We start from the raw sequence: 20,255 nt of genomic DNA, 5'->3' as shown, positions 1-20,255 counted from the left end.
CACATGGTAATTCTATTTTTAGTTTAAGGAACCTCCATACTGTTCTCCATAGTGGCTACACCAACTTACATTCCCACCAACAGTGTAGGAGGGTTCTCTTTCCTCCACACCCTCCCCAGCATTTGTTATTTGTAAACTTTTTAATAATGGCCATTCTGAGCAGTATCTCATTATAGTTTTGATTTGCAGAGAAATCAGCATTTTGAGTCACTATTTATCCATTTCATTAACTGGTAGGGATCACTGGTATCCTGCCCTTTAAGTTGGGTGTAGGTAGGGAAGCTCAATGGAATTGAACCTGTATTTTAAGAGATTTTTGGAGAAAATGAGAGTATGCTGTGAGGCATGCTCTGTTTGCAGATTATTACCCTGCATTCTCCCCAACCTAACCCTGTTTATTATTTATTTTGAGGAATTGGACGTGCAAAGGCAGGGAAGATGCATGTGTGCACGTAAGATCCCAAATCAGTCAGCTGAATGCTGAACGCGGAGACCTCGAATCTCGCAGAAGACTTTCCAAAGGTAGAGAAAAATATACCCCTGCCCCATACGTAAGAAAAATCTGTATTATTGGAAAAATACACATCTATCTTTCCTGGATCCTACTCTATTCTCTTTTAACAAGATTTAGATGTTAAAAAAGTGAGGAATGAGGCTTAGTGAGACTAACACTGAAGTGCAAAGAACAAATTTAGATTTGGGCCCGACGTTAGGTTCTAGATTTGCACCTCAAGTTCCACCCCTACCCAATCAGGGCAGTCCCCGCTGTTATCCTCAGATGTTTTAAAAGCAAGCGGTTTTTAAAACCTCAAATCCTGCTCTTTGTGTTGGTTGCCTTGGAGTTGTCCCTTCGCAGCCTAACGATTTACGGTAGAAAACACGGAGGTGGTGCCCCACCGCAGCATGCTCTCGACTTCCGAGCCTGCGGCCCGGGGTCTCGCCCTCCGCGCCCGGCGCCGAGCGGGGCCACGGCGCAAGGCCCCTCTCCAGCTCCCCCTCCCCGCGCGCTGCGGCTGGCCCTCCCCAGCGCCCCGCCTGACGCTGCAACTGGGCCGGCGATTCGCCATTGGATTAAAAATAGCAGCGTCCCTTCCACCAGCCCGCCAGTACGCGCAGGCCCCCCGTGCCCGCTCCAGCCCCGCGGCCCGCTTTCTCCACCCTTCCCGGCTCGGCTCCAGTCACCCGCGCAGCCCGCCGCCGCCGCCGCCGCGGGCGGACCCAGCGCTCCGCTCCGCTTGGGTGCGCGCCGCGGCCATGCAGCGCCGGGGCGCCCTGTTCGGCATGCCGGGCGGCAGCGGCAATAGGAAGATGGCTGCAGGAGACATCGGCGAGCTGCTGGTGCCCCACATGCCCACGATCCGCGTGCCTCGGTCCGGGGACAGGGTCTACAAGAACGAGTGCGCCTTCTCCTACGACTCCCCCGTAAGTGAGGCTCGGCGGCGCCTCGGGGGAGGGTCGCGGTGCGGGCTGCCTAGGGCGGCCGCGAGCAGCCGAACTCGGCGGCACGTGAAGCGGGGGGAGAAGATGCGCAGTGGCAGGCGGGGACCTCCTCGCCGGGCGCCAGAGTTGGCTCAGGGGCACTGCAGTTCAGCAAACACTTAGTGAGTGCCTACCGGGTGCCCGGCGCTGCATGCCCCAAGGCTGCTGAGGCCAAAGACTGGGCGGCCGCGGTGGCTTGCTCCGCCAGGCTTCTTAGGCTGCTAGGGCCCCAGTACCTAGAAGCTTACCCAAAACCCCGCCACCGTTTGAAAGGTAGATCGAGTCGAAGAGTTCCCTGATCTTAACTGTACGTTGCAGATGGTTTGCGTCCTCTTTGGGGCGACAGCGGAGGGCGGGTAGGTGGACGTGATTGATTCCCCCCTTCTCTTTCCGGGACCGTTTGCTTTGCCCAGGGATTCCCACTCCTGGACAATTATGATTTACTCTCTGAGCTTTTCTGCCTCCACTTTAAATTTCTCCCCACTCCTTTTCTTTACGTCAGAATGTCAGAAGAAACCTTCGGGTGCTTCCACTCGGGCAGCAGAAATAGGGGGTCTCCTGGATTACTACGGTTTCCTTAAGCCTTTCCGCTTCTTCCTCTAAATGAGTCACTTTGAAATGCAATAGTATAAATTATTAAAAGTTCAGTCGCGAGTCGTGACCTCAGAGACTGGAGGGGGAAGTGAAGACGCATCACCGCCTTCACCCAGGGCTGTTGGTGGTGTTTTTCACCAGGTTGTATGTGTAAGTGTGAGAAGGAAAAGGAGGGTGAATGTCCCTTTCGGGAGTCAAAATGGGCTTCAAAGTGACTCAGCTGTCTGGCGTTTATCATGTCTTTTTGAGGATCAGGTTATTTTTATCCACCCACTTTAGAGCTCATGTGTCACTGGGCAGATCTCAATGCAAAAGGGAGGTGCATGGATGGAGGGACTGAGGTAGGTTTCACAACAATAGTCTAACACATTTTATCCATATTATGTATTGTTGGCGGAAAAAAAACAACCACCAAATGAGCGGCAAATGTTCCAAAGTATCCTTTATTATGTTGTGAGTTGATTTCAGCTGATTTCAAAGCCTTTTTGTTTTGTATACACTGAAGTCCCAGAATTAGTATCCTCTGTGATATTTAATTTTTCTTTTTTGTTAATTGCAGATCATTTGGGGGATAAACATCTCATTTGTTCATTACTTATTTTTTTCTTTCAAAAAGCTCTGTGTAGAGTGGAATGAAATGGTTATATTTAATACTTAGCGTATTGTGATCACACTATTTAATGTGACGGTCAGCAGTGTCATTAAATCCTGTTATCCACAAAGTATTTGAAAATGCCATTTTCAGATTTTGTGTCTAGTGTTGGGCAGGTTTCCACTAATAGCTTTTAAAGGTGGAGAGGGATGACCCTAATTAATTTAAGCCATCTGCAGATTGTGAACGCCAGGAAAAAAGTAGCCTAATTCTTTTAGGATAACACATGTGAAGTGGGTAAAACTGCTTTTTCTATGTTTGATCTGGGTTACTGTTCAAATTCTTCTTACGAACTTTGTTATTGGAAGTCTTTGCCACATTATAGTGTAAGGCAGGTGTGAAAAAAAGCTTATTATTTTTTTAATTAATTTATTTTTTTGCGGTACGCAGGCCTCTCACCGTTGCGGCGTTTCCTGCTGCGGAGCACAGGCTCCGGACGCGCAGGCTCAGCGGTCATGGGTCACGGGCCCAGCCGCTACGCGGCATGTGGGATCCTCCCGGACCGGGGCACGAACCCGTGTCTCCTGCATCTGCAGGCGGACTCTCAACCACTGCGCCACCAGGGAAGCCCAAGCTTATTATTTTAATTCACTTCCACAAATAGTTATTGGGAGCTTACTGTGTGCCAAACGCTATTCTAGAAGCATCTTGTCCAGTGTAAACTGATGATTTCATTCATATCACAGTACTTCTTTGGGGAAGACTAGGCTTATTTACAATGCCAGTGCATCAGTATATTTCCTGTTTCAAGGGAGGAAGAGAAAGAAGGTTTTATAACAAATTATATTAAAGCACAGTGCATGATAATTCCAGATCTTTCCCTATGGTCCTTAACACTTCATCATGAACCCCATAAGGGTTCTTGAGCACCTACTATGTGCCATCTCATACATGTGTGGCTATAAGAACCATACAGAGCAAAATCCATTGGTGCCAAACACAGCAGACTTTAATCCACCAGTGCTATAGGACTGTGGTAGACAAAGGACCAAAACCATTTGAGTGGAAAAAATAGTCATCCTTGCATTGGATACTTTTGAAAATGGTCTTAGATAAAGATGCATAGAAATAAATAGGAGAACAACATTCCAGCTCAAGTAACAGTTCTTCTGGGATGGGTGAGGATTGTTTTTTCACCTACCAATTTGGTTTCATCCCAGGCCCACCTTCTCACCTCGACCTGTAGGTTCACCTCTCCATAACTTGGTTCATCTTGCAAGATCTGTGATGGGAACTTCCTGGAGAATGGGGACTTTGTATCTTTGTATTCCCAGCAGCTGGTGCAGCATCTGGTATATATGCCAGGAACTCAATGAACGTGTAGGAGATACACAAATTACCTGTGGTTACGGGTTCTGAAAATGGTAAGGATACAACATATGGGAAACATTGGGAAAGGAATCATGTGGGGTTATCATGTAGAAAGTGGTTACTTTGTTGTGGGGACAGATGTGAAAGAGAGAGCCAGACTGGCAGGGTTTGAATCCCAGCTCTGTCACCCAGCTGTGTAACTTCTCTGTTTCCCAGTTTCTCCATCTGTAAAATGGGGGCAATCATAGAACCTACCTCATGGGGCTGTTTTGTGGATTAGATAAATTAATACGTAAAGTGCGCCTGGCCAATTAGTAATCACCATAGGAAGAAAAGAAAGAGATAGAAGAGAGTTAATCACATGTTGTAAGCCCAGGTGTTTGGTTGTCAGGGGTTATGTAGAAAGTTTGGTGTGGCTGAGTGGGGAAATTGGTTCATATTTCTGCTCACAAGCCTTCATGAACCACCATGTAAAATCTACTCTCATCTCCTTAGTTATTGAGCCCTTCCTTCATCTGAATGTACCTTGTCCCACCTCTTCTCACTTTCTAGGCTGTCAGCTCTGGGGAGTCCAGTCTCTGGGTCTTCAGTGTGTTAAGGCTCATTTCCTTTCCTAGGACCACCTTCCTCTATTTGTCTTCTGCTTCAAACTTCATCCTTTCCTCTGAAGCCTACATTACTTATAGTCTGTCTTCTATAGTTTGCCATCATTTTATTTTCTTTTACGCATTTAACTTGTAGCTCTAAAACATCTACTTGGTACGAAGCATTAGGTAGGAGAGGAGCTGGGCCACTCTGGTGCTAATTATGCCCCTCCCCACCTGTCTGAGAGTGGGGAGCTTACCTTATGCCCTGTCTCAGCTGGGGTCAACTGAACACCGAGATAAGGGCTTTGGTACAGTCTGTTTATTTTGGGAAACAAAATCCAGCGGGAAAGGCTTTGAGATCATCTACTTGTAGGAAAATATGAAATTGTGATTTACAATATTGATATTGTGATATTGTGATTTACAATAAGGAATATATATTTGGTCTTTGACCCTTTTCCTGGTACAGAGCTCCTAAAACTCTTGGAATTTCCTAAGTGATAAGAGCCATGAAGGTGTCTTTTGTTATCCTTAAACAATCCCCTTTCAACCACACCTGAGTTTGTGCTAGGGGCTTTTGGAAAGCTCCTAAGAATGGGCTGGTTGTCAGGGGAACCAACCAAGTGATTAGAAAGTAGGAACTTACAGCCCCTCCTCACCTCCGGGGAGGGGAGAGGAACTGGAGATTGACATAATCGACAGTGGCCAATGATTTAGTCATTCTTGCCTATCTAATGAAGACAACAACAACAAAAATCCCTGAACTGTGGGGTTTGGAGGGTGCTGGGAGGGCACAGGAACACCACGTCCCATTCCCCATACCCTGCCCTGCGTATCTCTTCTAATTGTTCACTGGTATCCTTTAACATCCTTTGTAATAAACTGATAATCCAGTAAGTAAGTTGTTTTTCTGAGTTCTGTGGGCCGCTCTAGCAAATTAATTGAACCTGTGGAGGGGGTCGTGGGCACCTACTATTTATAGTCAGTCCTTCAGAAGCACAGGTGATAACCTGGACTTGCAACTGGTGTCTAAAGTAGGGGGGCAGGTCTTCCCTGGTGGTGCAGTGGTTGAGAGTCCGCCTGCCGATGTAGGGGACACGGGTTCGTGCCCTGGTCCGGGAAGATCCCACATGCCGCGGAGCGGCTGGGCCCGTGAGCCATGTCTGCTGAGCCTGCGCCCCCGGGAGCCTGCGCCCCGCAACGGGAGAGGCCACAACAGTGAGAGGCCCGCGTACCGCAAAACAAAAAAAGATTAAAGTAGGGGGGCAGGGGGAGGCAGCCTTGTGGGACTGAGCCCTTAACCTGTGGAATGTGATGGTGTCTCTAGGTAGTGTCAGAGCTGAGTTAAATTGTGGGGTACTCAGTGTCTACAGAGAGATGGAGAGTTGCTTCCTGAGGGGTCCACCCTGCCCCTCACATTTGGTGACCAGAAGTGAAGTATTCTGTGAATAGAGGAGCGACACAGGAGTGTACTTCTGTCTTTCTGTCCTTCCTTCTACGAGTACTTATCGATCTGCCTACTACTACCTCAGACATTGCTAATAATAATAATGACAGCTAATATTTGTACAGAGCGGTGGTTCTCAAAGTGTGCTTCCCGGACCAGCAGTGCCAGCATGTCCTGAGAACCTGTTAGAAATGCAAATTCTTGAGTCCCATCCCAGACCCACTGAGACAGATACTCTGGGATGGGGTCTAGCTATCTGTATTTGAATAAGCTTTCTAGGTGATCCTGACCCGTGCTAAAGTTTGAGAGCCAGTGATGGGGCACTTGCTAGTTGCCAGGCAGCATTCTAAGCATATATTTATTCGTATATTAACTCATGTAATCCTCACAACAACCTTATGCTGTATATTATTATTTTGCAGATGAGGAAACCGAAGCACAAAAGTCACACAAACTATAAGTGGTAGAGCTGAGATTTGAATCCAGGTTATCTGGCTCTAGAATCTCTGCTTTTTTGTTCTTTATTTATACCAATTTAACCATGTTAATTGTACAGTTCAGTGCCATAAATACATTCGCATCGTGTGTAACCATCACCACCATCCATCTCCAGAACTTTTCTGTCATCCCAAACTGAAATTCTATACCCATGATGCAATAACTTCCCTTCCTCCCTACTTCCAGCCTATGGTAACCACTGTTCTGTTTTCTGTCTCTATGAATTTGCCTATTCTAGGTACCTCATATAAGTGGGATCATAGAGTATTTGTCCTTTTGTGTCTGGTTTATTTCACTTAGTATATCTTCAAGAGCTTCATCCATGTTGCAGTATGTATCAGAATTTCCTTCCTTTTTTAGGCCAAATTATAGTCTATATTTTGTATAGGCCACATTTTCTTTATCCATTCATCTGTCAATGGACATTTGGGCTGTTTCTGCCTTTTGGCTCTCATGAATAAAGCTGCTGTGATCAGTGGTGTACAAGTATCTGAGTCCCTGTAGGGACTGCTCTTTACTATTGTGCTGTGTATGCTGCCTTCTGGGCAATGAGACTTGCTATCATGGTGTTTAGTTGTTTCCCAGGGGAAAAAAATAATTTAATTTGGGTCTATGTGGAAAAATCCTCCTCCTGATGGATAAGCAGATATAAGATAGTAAAGCAAAATTTAGGAACTTACAGATTTTTTTTTTTTCTCTTGGAAGATATAAACTTAAACTAAGTCTAATTGGTTTCACATATCAAAAGTTCCCTTCCAAAATCAACTAACTAAAAAGTTGTTTTACAGCAACAATTCTCAAGCTTTTTGGCTCCTTTATACTCAAATATTTTTGAGGACCCCAAAGAGCTTTTATGTGGTTTCTATCTATTGACATTTACCATATTAGAAATTAAGACAGAAAAACTTAAAACAACTTCCATTCCATTAGCTTATTAGAGTGATGATGTCATCGGATGTCACATAGACTCTGAAAAATGCTCATGACAGCATGTGAGTGATAAAGGCAAATGAGTTCATTATGAAAATAGTTTTGACCTCCCAGATCACTTGAAGGGTCTTGGGGCATCACAGGGTTCCCAGGCCATACTTTGAAAACCAAAGTTCTAGAGTTTAGGCAAGTACAACTGGTTACTCCAGTGACATACCCCACCTGCATTGAGGTTTCTGTGGGTTCACATTTTCACATTGTGGTGATTGAATAATTTATTGTTAATCTTAGCTCAACCATAATGTCATATTCCACACATACATTCTTCTTAAAGCAAATTAAAATTTAGAGAATTTGACTCCTTTTGAAAACAATTGCAACTACTTGGGCTCAAATTATTGGCTCTTTTAGAGATGAGAATTCTTTATTCTTTTGAATATCAGCTTTACTGTAGGATCATCTGGCTGGGCTGTTTCTTTGGGGAACCTTACATTTTAGCATCCTGATTTTTTTCCTTTGACCACGGGTTAGGAGACTTCTGTCATCTATTGCCTGGAAACTGAAGACCTGTCTGCCAGGACTCAGGGAAGCTGAGCAAAAGAGGATGAGGGTGGTCTCAGCATATGGGTATAGAATACCAGCTGGATATTGTCTCTTGGTTCTCAACCCTATCCCTGTTTTGCTAAGCCTTCTCCCATGTTGCAGGAGCTGGGAACATGGACACTGCATTTCCCAGAATCCTTTGATGGCAGGATTCTGATTTTGGTTCTGCCAGAGAGACTTGGAAGGCGAAAGAGAAGGAGAAGCCACTATTGCTGTTGCACGATTCACAATGCAGGTGTGAGATTTTCCAGTCAGCTTCTGAATGTCCTTCTGGGACTCAAAGACACATCAGTCTTGGGGGAGCTGGGATCCTCTGTTCAGTTGCTTGTGATGCTTGTACATCCTGATTTCTTGAACTTGAGTGGTAGTTTCTCTGACCTTGGCTCTCATAGCTCTTCCCATGATTCTGTAAGCCTCTAATTTCCTGTAGTAAATCCCTTCCTGCCTGAAATACCTAGAATAGTTTGTATTTTCTAACCCGTTCTGTACTGATACGTGTACATTACACATACGTGTCTAATTCTCCATGTATTATGGTACCCCTGTTCTTAACTGAGCCCATTGTCCCGCAGACCTGAATCCTTTGTTTTTACCTGCTTTAGAGAATAAATCAGTAGTTTGCTGGTGTGCAGGAGGGATTTGGGGCGCTGAGTGGTACCTACATAGATTTTCAACCTTTCCTCCTTATTTTAGCTCCTTTTTACCCCAATTTCAGAGTAACCTGGAGTCTTCTGGAGTCTTTTGGAAATTCTGGGGTGTAAATCAGATAGAATCTTGGCTTTTCCTCCTGCAGGGCTAGGATTCGGCTTTATCAGCTCATCTTAGTCTTTTTAGTGCTTACACATCTACAGCACAGTTTCCAGGTTTGTGGTTTATGTTTTAAAAAAATCACTTAAGTGTTCTTTTATTTGGGTTTCAGAAAGGGGTGAAATTGACATATGTGTGTAATCCCCCCTATGTACCCTAGAGTCCTGCTTTTCTAATCTAATAATCAAGAAGTCACTTGCTGGCTCTTTTTGGCAGTAGTTAATTACCCATTAGAGTTGTGTCATTTTTAGAGTCTGGGATTGTAAGAGATGATGCTGATCCTGTCAGGGAGCCTTTGGAGAGTTTGTATTCTCAGCTCACGTTGAACCTGGACATCTGTGCATCTCTGAATTCTCTTTTCTCTCCACTACATTCTTCCTGTGGACTGGAGCTCAGTTCAAGGTGCTGCCATTCATTTAGTGCCCCAGGCTGGGAGATGTACAATGCCATCCACTCTACCTCCCTCTCCCTCTCTCTCTTTTTAAACAGCTGTGTAAAATACAACAGAAAATTTACCATCTTAACCATTTTAAGTATACACATCAGTGGTATTAAGTACATTCCCATTGTTGTGTGCAACCGTCACCACTATCCATCTCTGGAACTCTTCATCTTGCACAACTGAAACTCTTTCCCAATTCAACTATAATTCCCCATTCCTCCTTCTTCCCAGCCCCTGGCAACCACCATCCTACTTTCTGTCTCTATGAATTTGACTGCTCTAGGTTCCTTATGTAAGTGAGATCATACAGAATTTATCCTTTTGTGACTGGCTTATTTCACTTACCTTGTTTTCAAGGTTCATCCATGTTGTAGCATGTGTCAGAATTTCCTTCCCTTTTAAAGCTGAATAATAGTCCATTGTATGTATACGCCACATTCTGTTTATCCATTCAGCTATCAGTGGACACTTGGGTGGCTTCCACCGTTTGGCTATTTGAATAATACTGCTGTGGACATAGGTGTATCCCTGTCTCTTTTATGTCATTTTCCATTAGTGACTGGGTTCCGGCTTGACCTCCTCTCTCCTTCTCCACTGCCACGGCTCAGGCCCTCATCACCTCTTGCCTGGATGGACTCTTGCAGAAGCCTCTTAACTGACCACCTTGCCTCCCTTTTATCTGTCACATGCACTCCCAGTTGTTTCTCTAGAACATGGGTCTTATCATGTCTTCCCTGCCTAGGAATTTTCAGTGGCACTGTTCAGACTTTTCTAACAGAGCAAACAAGTCAATTTACCACGTTGATCCAACTTTCCTTGCCAGTGTTGTCCCTTAGCACCTTTGTGTTCTTCAGATGCCCCATGCTTTAATCCCTCCATACGTTGGCCTGTGCTTGGAATGGAATGCCCTCTCCCAACCCCTCACCCCCTGAAAACCCCACTGATCCTTAAAAACCAGCTCAGGTGTTCTCCTGGGGGCTTCCCCACACCCGCCAAGCTGCGTTAGAGAATTATTTTCCTGTGCTTTCAAAGCACTTTGTCCATCTCTATCGTGGTTGGGATACCGATTGTTGAAGACACAGAATAGCTGAGGTCTTAGAGAATTAAGGATTGAAAACTGTGCCGTTTGGGAACCTGTGCTAGTAAGGCTTTTATCTTTTCTGTTTTAAAAAAAATCATGAGCATGCATTTTGGAATAAAAAAGGTTATTAAAAATAACCAATGCCGGGCTTCCCTGGTGGCGCAGTGGTTGAGAGTCCGCCTGCTGATGCAGGGGACACGGGTTCGTGCCCCGGTCTGGGAAGATCCCACATGCCGCGGAGCGGCTGGGCCCATGAGCCATGGCCACTGAGCCTGCGCGTCCAGAGCCTGTGCTCCGCAACGGGAGAGGCCACAACAGTGAGAGGCCCACCTACCGCAAAAAACAAACAAAAAAACAAAAAATAACCAACGCTGTATTTTTACTTTATCATATTGTCTGGAAAGTCGTAAGCTGGACCCTTGAAAAGCTAGGGAAATGTGTCTTGGGTACTTGCTGAGTATTTTGTGTATTATGATTCTAGATGCCCCAGGATCTTGGTAGAAGTGATCACACATGGTGCCCCTCGGGGAGGTGACAAGAGAGCTGGTGTCTGTGGGTGTTGCCCAGACCTCTGTGCTGCTGCTCATGATCAGCCCAGGACACCCGTTGTCCCCATGTGCAGGGCAGATGTGAACAAGAGCACCTATTTTTAGAGCTGGAACAGCAGGACAAGGCAATAATAAGAATTGAATGAATCTGAACATGACTCCAGACTAGAGATGTTGCTGAATAGTATGTGCTTCCTGTAATAAGATAAATAATAAAACATTTTGTTTTGTGTTAATTAGCAAGTACTAATACTTATTTAGTGCCTCTTATGCCCCCAGGACTGTGCTAGGTGCTACTGGGGACGTGTGAGTATTAGGAGAGAAACAGAGGACCACAGGAAAGGAGAGTATGATCTGGATCTTTCTATCATAGTGGAGTGTGAGCACCGATTTCGAGTGTCTATAATGAGTCAAGTACTGTCCTAGGTACTTCTATATGTAACATCTCATTTAATTACAATTGTAACCTGTTATAAATGATAATCACTATTTTTGCCCTGTTTTACAGAGAGGAAACTGAGAGTCAGGGAAGTTAGGTAGTTTGTTCAAAGACGTGTACAGACATCTCAGTATGTGACAGAGATGGGACGTAAGCCCTGATATGTCATCAGGTTAGACCCTGAAGCACTTATAGGATATTTAAGTTTTGAACCGTGTGGCACTTGTAACGTGTGATTGGAGATTTCAGGCACAGGAGTAATCAGGAAAGTCTAGAAGAGTTATTGGCCTGGACAACTGGATGGGATCTGAAAAGGTGGCCTTTGGGAGGAGGGGAGACAAAGGTGTGGGGGTGGCACCAAGCTCGGCATGTAAATGGGAGCCTTCACTGGCTTATGGAAGAGAGGATTACTGGGGAGACTGGAAAGCAAGGCTGGGACTTCTGTGGGTGGTGAAGGAGATTGTCTTGATAAGTTTAGGCTGGATGAGCAGGCCAGTTAAGAGCAAGGGAACAGCACGAGGCCGTGGTTATTTGGTGTGGCTGTTCTGGAAGTGGAATGAGGAATAGGTTGGGAGGTAGGGAGACCTTGAATTGGAATTCAACTAGGAGTCTCTTGTAATATCGGAGGGGGGCGCTTTCCTGAGGGTGATGGCAGTGGGGATAGAGATGGTGGGGTGTTGGGACTAAACTCGGTAGAGATTTCGATGAAAGATATGGCTCAACTTAGTGACAGAATATGCAGTGGGTGAGAAATGGGAGGAGTTAAAGATGACTTCACAGCCGGTACCCTGGGAGGTGGAGTGTATCAAGGTCATAGATGAGGAAGGTGAGGTGCCCACAGGGAAAACTGGGGGGACTGACTGGCTTGGAGCTCAGAGGTCAGGGTTCGGATTGCAGAGTTTGGCAGCCCCTAGGTTAGAGACCCTGGATTTGTGAGTAACCCTTCCTTTTGATGGACCTCAGGGCCCCACCTCTTTGCTCCTGGGATCTTTGCCCCCCAGGTTGTTGAGGAAGCAGCGACTGGCACAGGCCTCTGGCCCTCCCACCGATTGGCCCAAGTTCCAGAGAAGTTCATACGGGAGCCCGGGGCAGTATTTCCAGCCTGAGGCCTTGGAAGCAGCCTCAGTTGGTGTGGGCTCTCTCTCCAGAACCCCAACCAGCAGAGCGGGACCACTGATGGATCCAGTTTAATGGCTGAAGTTGATGAGGGTGCGTGCACCGTGGAGGCCGTCAAACCCTACAGCTGCTTCCCTAGCGTCTCGGAGCCCCACCCGGTGGGTCTTGCCGCTGCTGTTGTCAGGGAGCTGTCAGCCTGGAAAGGCTAACTCCAAGGACTCAGGTGTCCTGTCCTTTTTTCTTAAGAGTTTTTTTTGATGTGGACCATGTTTAAAGTCTTTTATTGAATTTGTTACAATACTGCTTCTGTTTCATGTTGTGGTTTCTTGGCCGCGAGGCATGTGGGATCTTAGCTCCTAGACCCGGGATCGAACCCGCAGCCCCTGCCTTGGAAGGCGAAGTCTTAACCACTGGACCACCAGGGAAGTCCCCTCCGGCTGTCCTTCTGAGTTTGGGGAGTGGAGCTGTCAGGGCCTGCTCCAGCTTCTCCCCTCCCTTGCAGGAAAGCCTGGCAGAGCACCCGGCCCAGGCTACTCACTTCAGTAGGGTGGCTCCCTTCTGCTTTCTTGGAATGATATAGCCTTGAAATAAAGGAAGAAACTGCTCTTTTCCCCACGCCCCTACAATGGCCTGTGCTTACTGCCAGCCACCCACTTAGCTCCTGCCACCAAAACGACATCTGCCTCTCAGTTGAACCCGGTAGCACTTGGGGGGCCAGACTGGCCTGGGTCCCGGTACGCCCCCCTTCTTACTACTTCATAGAAACAGGACTTCAGCAAGTGCCTTAATTTCACTGACTTTCTCTAAGCCTTGGTTTTCCCTTCTGTACTACCTACCTTGCAGGGTTTGTGGTACTCATGGCTGCCCGTGGAATACTACTTATTGCTATCCTTCTCTTTAGTGGGAGGTAGTGGGGGGATCCCTCCGAGAAGAAGGTGAAATGGAATTTATAGGGTCTTGGGGTTGCCATAGAGGGACGTCCTGTACTTGGTAATTCTTTGTGAGGCTCTGTCTGGTAGCAAAAGCCTTGGGCGTTGAGTGTTTGCTAGCCTCCTTTGGGGGGAGCTCTGTTCAGGGTTGTTATTCATACTCAGCTTCAGCTCATACTGATGGACTTTTTATGGGTTAGCCTGGAAACCTAATCTTCATGTTTAATGTAGTTTATCGGGGGAAATGCATCCTGAAGAAAGCCATCTATTTTTTTTTTTTTTTTTTTTTGCGGTACTTGGGCCTCTTACTGTTGTGGCCTCTCCTGTTGCGGAGCACAGGCTCCGGACGCGCAGGCTCAGCGGCCATGGCTCACAGGCCCAGCTGCTCCACGGCATGTGGGATCTTCCTGGACCGGGGCACGAACTCGCGTCCCCTGCATCGGCAGGCGGACTCTCAACCACTGCGCCGCCAGGGGAGCCCGAGCCATCTACTCTTAAAAATAATAAGAAAAGACTATAAGAGGTTTTTACCTTTGACAAGGTGGTTTCACATTTTTTTTTAGCTGTAAGCTGGGAATTACTTAGATGGATTATAGCTTCAGTTCAGTGCTGCTGAAGATGCTCACCTCAGTGTCTTCATTCTCGGACGATTTTTATTTTGCCTATTTGTCCTCTGAGCATCGTAGTAGCTGCTCTTCCTCGTGTCCTACCCAAACCCTTCCCAGCTGTTCAGGTGACAGCATGCTCATTGCTCCAGATAGATACCCAGAGCAAGGATTTAGTTTCATACTTAGGGAAAAAGTTAATAAATGATGCCTCAGTGGAACAGTAAATTTATAGTGTGTCAAAACCTTGCTGCTCGGACTGTGCCTTTAGCCGTCTGGGACCAGGCTGTGCAGCTGTAAGGCGTAGGAGTTCTCTGCAGGGAGAACGTCAAAGTTGGAGCAAACTAGAAGAATCATGATTGCATTAACATGTCTATTTTTTCTTAACACTTCATGGCCACAAGCATGATTTATCAACATTTAGCAGAGGCCTACAGTCTCTTGGGATTATATGCGTTTGTTTTTTTCTACTTAGCTGATTTGGACAAATTTATTTCTGTGGATTTGCTGATGAAACCAAGGTTTTGGATTTTGCAAATGTTGTATTCTGTATTTTATTTATTTTATTTTTGCTTTGGGTCTTCATTGCTGTGTGCAAGCTTTCTCTAGTTGCGGCGAGTGGGGGCCACTCTGTTGCGGTGCATGGGCTTCTCATTGTGGCTTCTCTTGTTGCAGAGCACGGGCTCTGGGCACGTGGGCTTTAGTAGTTGTGGCATGCAGGCTCAGTAGTTGTGGTGCACAGGCTTAGTTGCTCTGCGGCCTGTGGGATCTTCCTGGACCAGGGGTCGAACTGTGTCCCCTGTATTGGCAGGCGGCTTCTTAACCACTGTGCCACCAGGGAAGTCCCTCAGCCTATTTTTTTTTTTTTTGTGGTACGCGGGCCTCTCACTGTTGTGGCCTCTCCCGTTGCGGAGCACAGGCTCCGGACGCACAGGCTCAGCGGCCATGGCTCACGGGCCCAGCCGCTCCGCGGCATGTGGGATCTTCCTGGACCGGGGCACGAACCCGTATCCCCTGCATCGGCAGGCGGACTCTCAACCACTGCCTATTTTTTGATAGCGCTTTTCTCTATCACATTTCCCCTTTCTGTGGGCTGTGTGCTTGCTGCACTTGATCTGGAACTTTGTTTTACTTTCTTCTTTTTTTAAAATTTAATTTGATTTATTTATTTTTATTACTTATTTATTTATTTTGGCTGTGCTGGGTCCCAGCTGCAGCACGTGGGATCTTCGTTGTGCATGGGGGATCTTTAGTTGCGGCATGCGGACTTCTCAGTTGTGGCCTGCGGACTCTTAGTTGTGGCATGCATGTGGGATCTAGTTCCCCAACCAGGGATCGAACCTGGGCCCCCTGCATCGGGAGCATGGAGTCCCAACCACTGGATCACCAGGGACGTCCCCGTTTTACTTTCTGACTGCACATTTGCTTCCCATCTGCGTGTACTTAATTTTTGTATTTTAAAACTGTGGTCTGTTGGTTTTTCTCTAGAAGCCAGATTGTACTGGAGAATCTGTGCTCCAGTCATTGGAATGTTCATATGTACCGTTCAGATATGGAAGTATCCGAGAGGCTGGATTAATAGGCAGGTGCTTGCTTGATGAAAGGAAGAGTCAAGCGGAGAGAGGTGGGCAGTCTTATGAAGTAATGAATCAAAGCAGTTAGGGGTTGACCTCAATTCTGCCGTTTCCCACACACTTCTACAGCTATTCTGTCTTCTATGCTTATGGGCTGTACCCTAAAGTTATAGACTGACTCTACCCCAGTCTCCCCATCTCTGCCGTGAGCAACCCAGCCCCCGCTCCCTCCTCTGCCACCCCCAGAGGCTAAGGTGCCGTCTTGCCTTGTTTAGACAGGGCTGTCTAAAGGACTTTCTGGGATGATGGAATTGTTCCATATCTGCACTGCTCAGTATGGTAACCCTAGCCACATGTGACTGTGTACTGAGCTCTTGAAATGTGGCCAGTGCGATGAAGAAACTGAATTTTTTATTTAACCTAATTTAAATTAATTTAGATGGAAACATTCACATATGCCTAGTGGCTACTGTATTGGACAGCGTGGGTCTAGACTTTACAGTAGCCTTGGAATCATGTATTCTCTGGATCCTCTCCCCATAATTCTCTTCCTGTTGCCAGAGTGATCTTTTTTTTTTTTTTAATAAATTTATTTATTTATTTATTTATGGCTGCATCGGGTCTTCGTTACTGCATGCAGGCTTTTCTCTAGTTGGGGCAAGCGGGGGCTACTCTTCGTTGTGGTGCGCGGGCTTCTCATTGCGGTGGCTTCTCTTGTTGCGGAGCACGGACTCTAGGCACACAGACTTCAGTAGTTGTGGCTCGTGGGCTCTAAGCGCAGGCTTAGTAGTTGTGGCGCATGGGCTTAGTTGCTCCATGGCATGTGGGATCTTCCCGGACCAGGGCTCTAACCCGTGTCCCCTGCATTGGCAGGTGGATTCTTAACCGCTGCGCCACAAGGGAGGTCCCAGAGTGATCTTTAAAAATGTAGATCAGATTGTGGCGCTTCTCATCTGGGAACCCTCCAGTGGTTTTGCATCCTGCACTTCTCCTGCCTCTGCAGACCTCTCCTCCCTCTCCCTCTACTCCAGCACCCTGAGTTTCTTTCTGTCTTTTGAGGACATAGCCAGGCTTTTCCTGGAGTTGTGGCTTTTGTACATGCTTTTTCATCTAGAGAGGGTTCTCTTTCCACTTTGCTTGCCTGGTCCCTCATCCTGAGATCTAGCCCTCCCGGAGAGCCCCCCATGCTCCACCCCCATCACACTGTATCAAGACCCCAACTCCCTGGTCTCCACCCTCAGGCTCCTCTATCACTCTTATCTCTGCCGGAAATTATCTTTTATGTCTCTTTCTGTTTATTTTCTGTCTCTCCTTGCTAGGATGTAAATGTTATCAGGACACCAAGCTTGCTTGTCTCTCTCTCGGCTGAATAAACTTCCTGCCCCACATCCCCCCGCCCCCCTTCTCTTGCCCCCAGAGAAGACATCACAGCCTCATTCTCTCTCATCGCTTCTTTTCCAGACTCCGCACAGACCATCCCCGCCTGTAAACTTAGATGGCATCCGACTGGGGTACAGTGTCCTTGATTAGCTTCATTTTTCTCAGTTGTAATCACATTCTTGTCTGCCTTCCTAATCACCTCTCTTTTACTTGTGTGTTCCCACGTTTCCTTAGCTACTCGTTTCGAGATAATCTCTTAGTTATTTCAAACCACACTTTTACTTGGAGCAGCGAGAATATCCAGACCCTTAAAGCTGTGAAGTTGTGAAAGCCTAAGGAAAGCTTGGTTTAAGAAAAGGAAACATTTGAATGACTGCCTGTTCTATTCCACATATATTTTTGGATTCTAAATACTTTCAGTTAAGAAAAATATTATTGTTTTTATTAATAAAAAGTGAATCCATGTTCCTAAAGAAAAATTAGAAAATGCCAAAAGACTATGTGAAGAAAAAAAAAAAAATCACACCTTATTTCCCGATGCTGTTACGACATCCTGTGCTGTGGAGCGTGTATGTGTATATTACATCGTACACACTCTTTTGTTACTTGCTTTTTTCACTCAGAAATACTATGTATAGTTTTTCCTATTAGTAAATACTCATCCCAAGTCAATTTTAAATGGCTGAAGAAGTGTTACGTTTCATGGATGTACCGTAAATTACTAAGCAAATCTGTTCTTGAGCATGGGGGTTAGTTCTTTTCACTATTATAAGCAGTTATTTTAGTTCATTTCTTTTCTCTCCTTTTTTTTTTTTTTTTAATAATCAGTGTTCTAGGAAATACTGCGTTCTTGTCCCTTTTGTTGTCTCCCTTGTGCATGGGTGTGTGTGTCATGGATTTGTTGTGACTCCATCTACCTACATCATGTTTCTCTTTGAGGCAATGACCACTTGTTTTCCACACTGTTCTGATGTTATACAAACAAGGGTTACGTGGGACACTGTTTCCTGAGTGCGCGGCTCACACAGGCTCCCTCTCCCTTCCTGTTTTCCAGCGGAGGCTGGTCTCCAAGAACACGCTGTCGTAAACAAAGTTCTTCAAACACCTACTGATTGACAGTGTGGTGTATTTTTATTTAAAATGACTGTTCACTTGCTCCTCTGAAACATGTTGTAACCTTGACCTTTATATTCGCCAGTGTTTTAATATTCTTTTAAGTGGCAAGCAGTGTAAAACAAGGTGATTTTGTCCTTGATGTTACTTCTGAGTAGTATGCAGGGTCATCCAACATAAAGTAATAAGTGAATGGCTCTGTATCTCTTGTATCTGTATTGAAATGCATTGAAGACTGGATTTAAACAATGCATGGGCTTCTAATGCTGCTCTTCTCTTTTACGGATTGATCGTGGGGTGGGAGAAGTTGACAGAGGGAATTGTTATGGAGCCTTGGAGAAGCCCTGAGTGGTATTTCTTGACTTCCTTGTAATTTCAGGTTTCGAAATCAAGTCTTGCATCTTGGTCACGTTTCTGTTCAGTGCATCATGTAAATGATAATTAGAATCTTCTTTAGCTAAGACCATTCAGAGAAGCACACACTGGTCATTCTGGTCTGGGTGGCCTCTGGAAGTAGGAGCCAGATAGCGTCCATGGTGGGAAGGGGTTGTGGAGACAGCATTGCTGTCTTGAAGAACCATGTGAGGCTGGCTTGGTTATGGAAGGCAGGAGAGCTGGGACAGTGCATTTCTGGTGTCCATGTTGCTAAGAGCATGACTTTAGCCAAACAAACCTGAAAAGTGAGTATTCCTGCTGGTGCCTCAGTCTGTTTTTCTATGCCCGGCCATTGGTTTTCTTTTGATGATTCCCACTGTTTAGTTATGCCAAAGAGTTTAAATCGAGCCTGTGCTACGCAGTGTATTTTAAATCCAGATCGGGAGGGCACTGAGGACTGGTTTGAGAGAGAGAGGCTAAACTGTGTAACTAAATGACAAATAACTACACAAAACTTGCAGTTCCATGTTTGTCCAGTCCTGCTCTGCACTGTTCAGGTACTGTTTTTGCAATTCAGTAATGAATGTGATACAATTTTCCTGCCCTCAAGGAGCAAATGCACGCATGGCTCAGCTTCTGAATGTGGTGGCCCCAAATGAAGGAAGCTTGGGTTTCTCACAGCTGCAGATTTCAATGAACAAGATGCTAACAGTTGTGAAATGAAAGTGGGTTTGGTGTTAAGGACCATCAGCACAGGGGGATGAGCAGAGGGATGTGGGAATCGGTCATGGGCAGAGGCTGGCAGGTTGATAGATGGGTGTGGGACCTGGGCAGTGTCTGCAGATGTGCAGGCGGTGACATGTGCTGCTGATTTTGACATGGGCTGCTCTGAAGGCTTCAGGCCTGTCCTGGTGTCCCTGGGGGTCCTTGAAGAGATGCTTTCCTGACAGTGAGACTCTCAGAACTGGCAGTTCACCTAGCTCTAGACCAGGGCTACTTGAAGTGTGGTCAGCTGACTGGTGCCATGAGATAAGCACAAACATCGAGAGTAGGTGCTTAGAAATTTCTATAGCAACTTGACATTGAAGCCACATCCAAGTGCATTAGCAGTGGATTACTTTGCTTGAACGGGATATAGACCCATTTGGGTTTTGTGGTGCTTACACATGTCAGTTCACACCTGGCTGGAGCTGAGGACTAGCCACGTGCAGTGGGACCACCAGGACCATGTATCTTTCCGTAATGAATAGAAGCAAAACAAAATACAAAACAAATCAAAACAACCTGGTCCTTCACGACAGTAGTATGAGAAACACCACTCTAGACCAAGCACAAAGGTAATGGGAGGCGAGGCTGAGGACCCCCAAGTCAAGAACTTAAATAAATATAAAACCGTTGATCTGTTCTGGTTTCATTTCAGGTTTTTGTCAGCGTACAGCCTCCCTTCCCCTCTCTCTTTTCTTCCTTGTCATCAGTATGTGTTCTTTTTCCATGAACATTATTTTTTGTATGTACATTATACACAATTCTATACATATTTTCTGTATGCAATTACACAGAATTCATACATTTGTCATTTAAAATAATGTTACAGTATTTGTTGTGTTTATATGTCTCAAGTTCTTAGTTCCTCTATTTGGGGCCATTGCTAATTTTTCCTATTGTAAATAGTTCATCTGTGAATATTTTTGTACAAATTAGTTTTTTCCCCTCTCTCTTACTGTTGGGTTCCTGCGGTCATACTC

At 45.9% G+C, this 20,255-nt stretch overlaps 1 protein-coding gene across 1 annotated transcript in view; it reads left to right on the top strand.

The window, feature by feature from the left end:
• The first annotated feature begins 243 nt into the window (after nt 1–243).
• USP13 (ubiquitin specific peptidase 13) overlaps nt 244–20,255 on the top strand; it is a 124,320-nt gene continuing 104,308 nt past the window's right edge. Inside the window, exon 1 of the mRNA XM_022571596.2 lies at nt 244–1,422. Coding sequence (XP_022427304.2) covers nt 904–1,422 — 519 coding nt within the window. The 5' untranslated portion in view covers nt 244–903. The remainder of the gene's footprint in view (nt 1,423–20,255) is intronic.

Source organism: Delphinapterus leucas, chromosome 4, assembly GCF_059928025.1.
Source record: "Delphinapterus leucas isolate spDelLeu-1000000601 "Yukka" chromosome 4, BTC_Dleu_Yukka2, whole genome shotgun sequence".
Taxonomy (NCBI): Eukaryota; Metazoa; Chordata; class Mammalia; order Artiodactyla; family Monodontidae; genus Delphinapterus; species Delphinapterus leucas.
The sequence above is the reverse complement of the archived record's forward strand: the minus strand, read 5'-3'. Positions and strand labels throughout refer to the sequence as shown.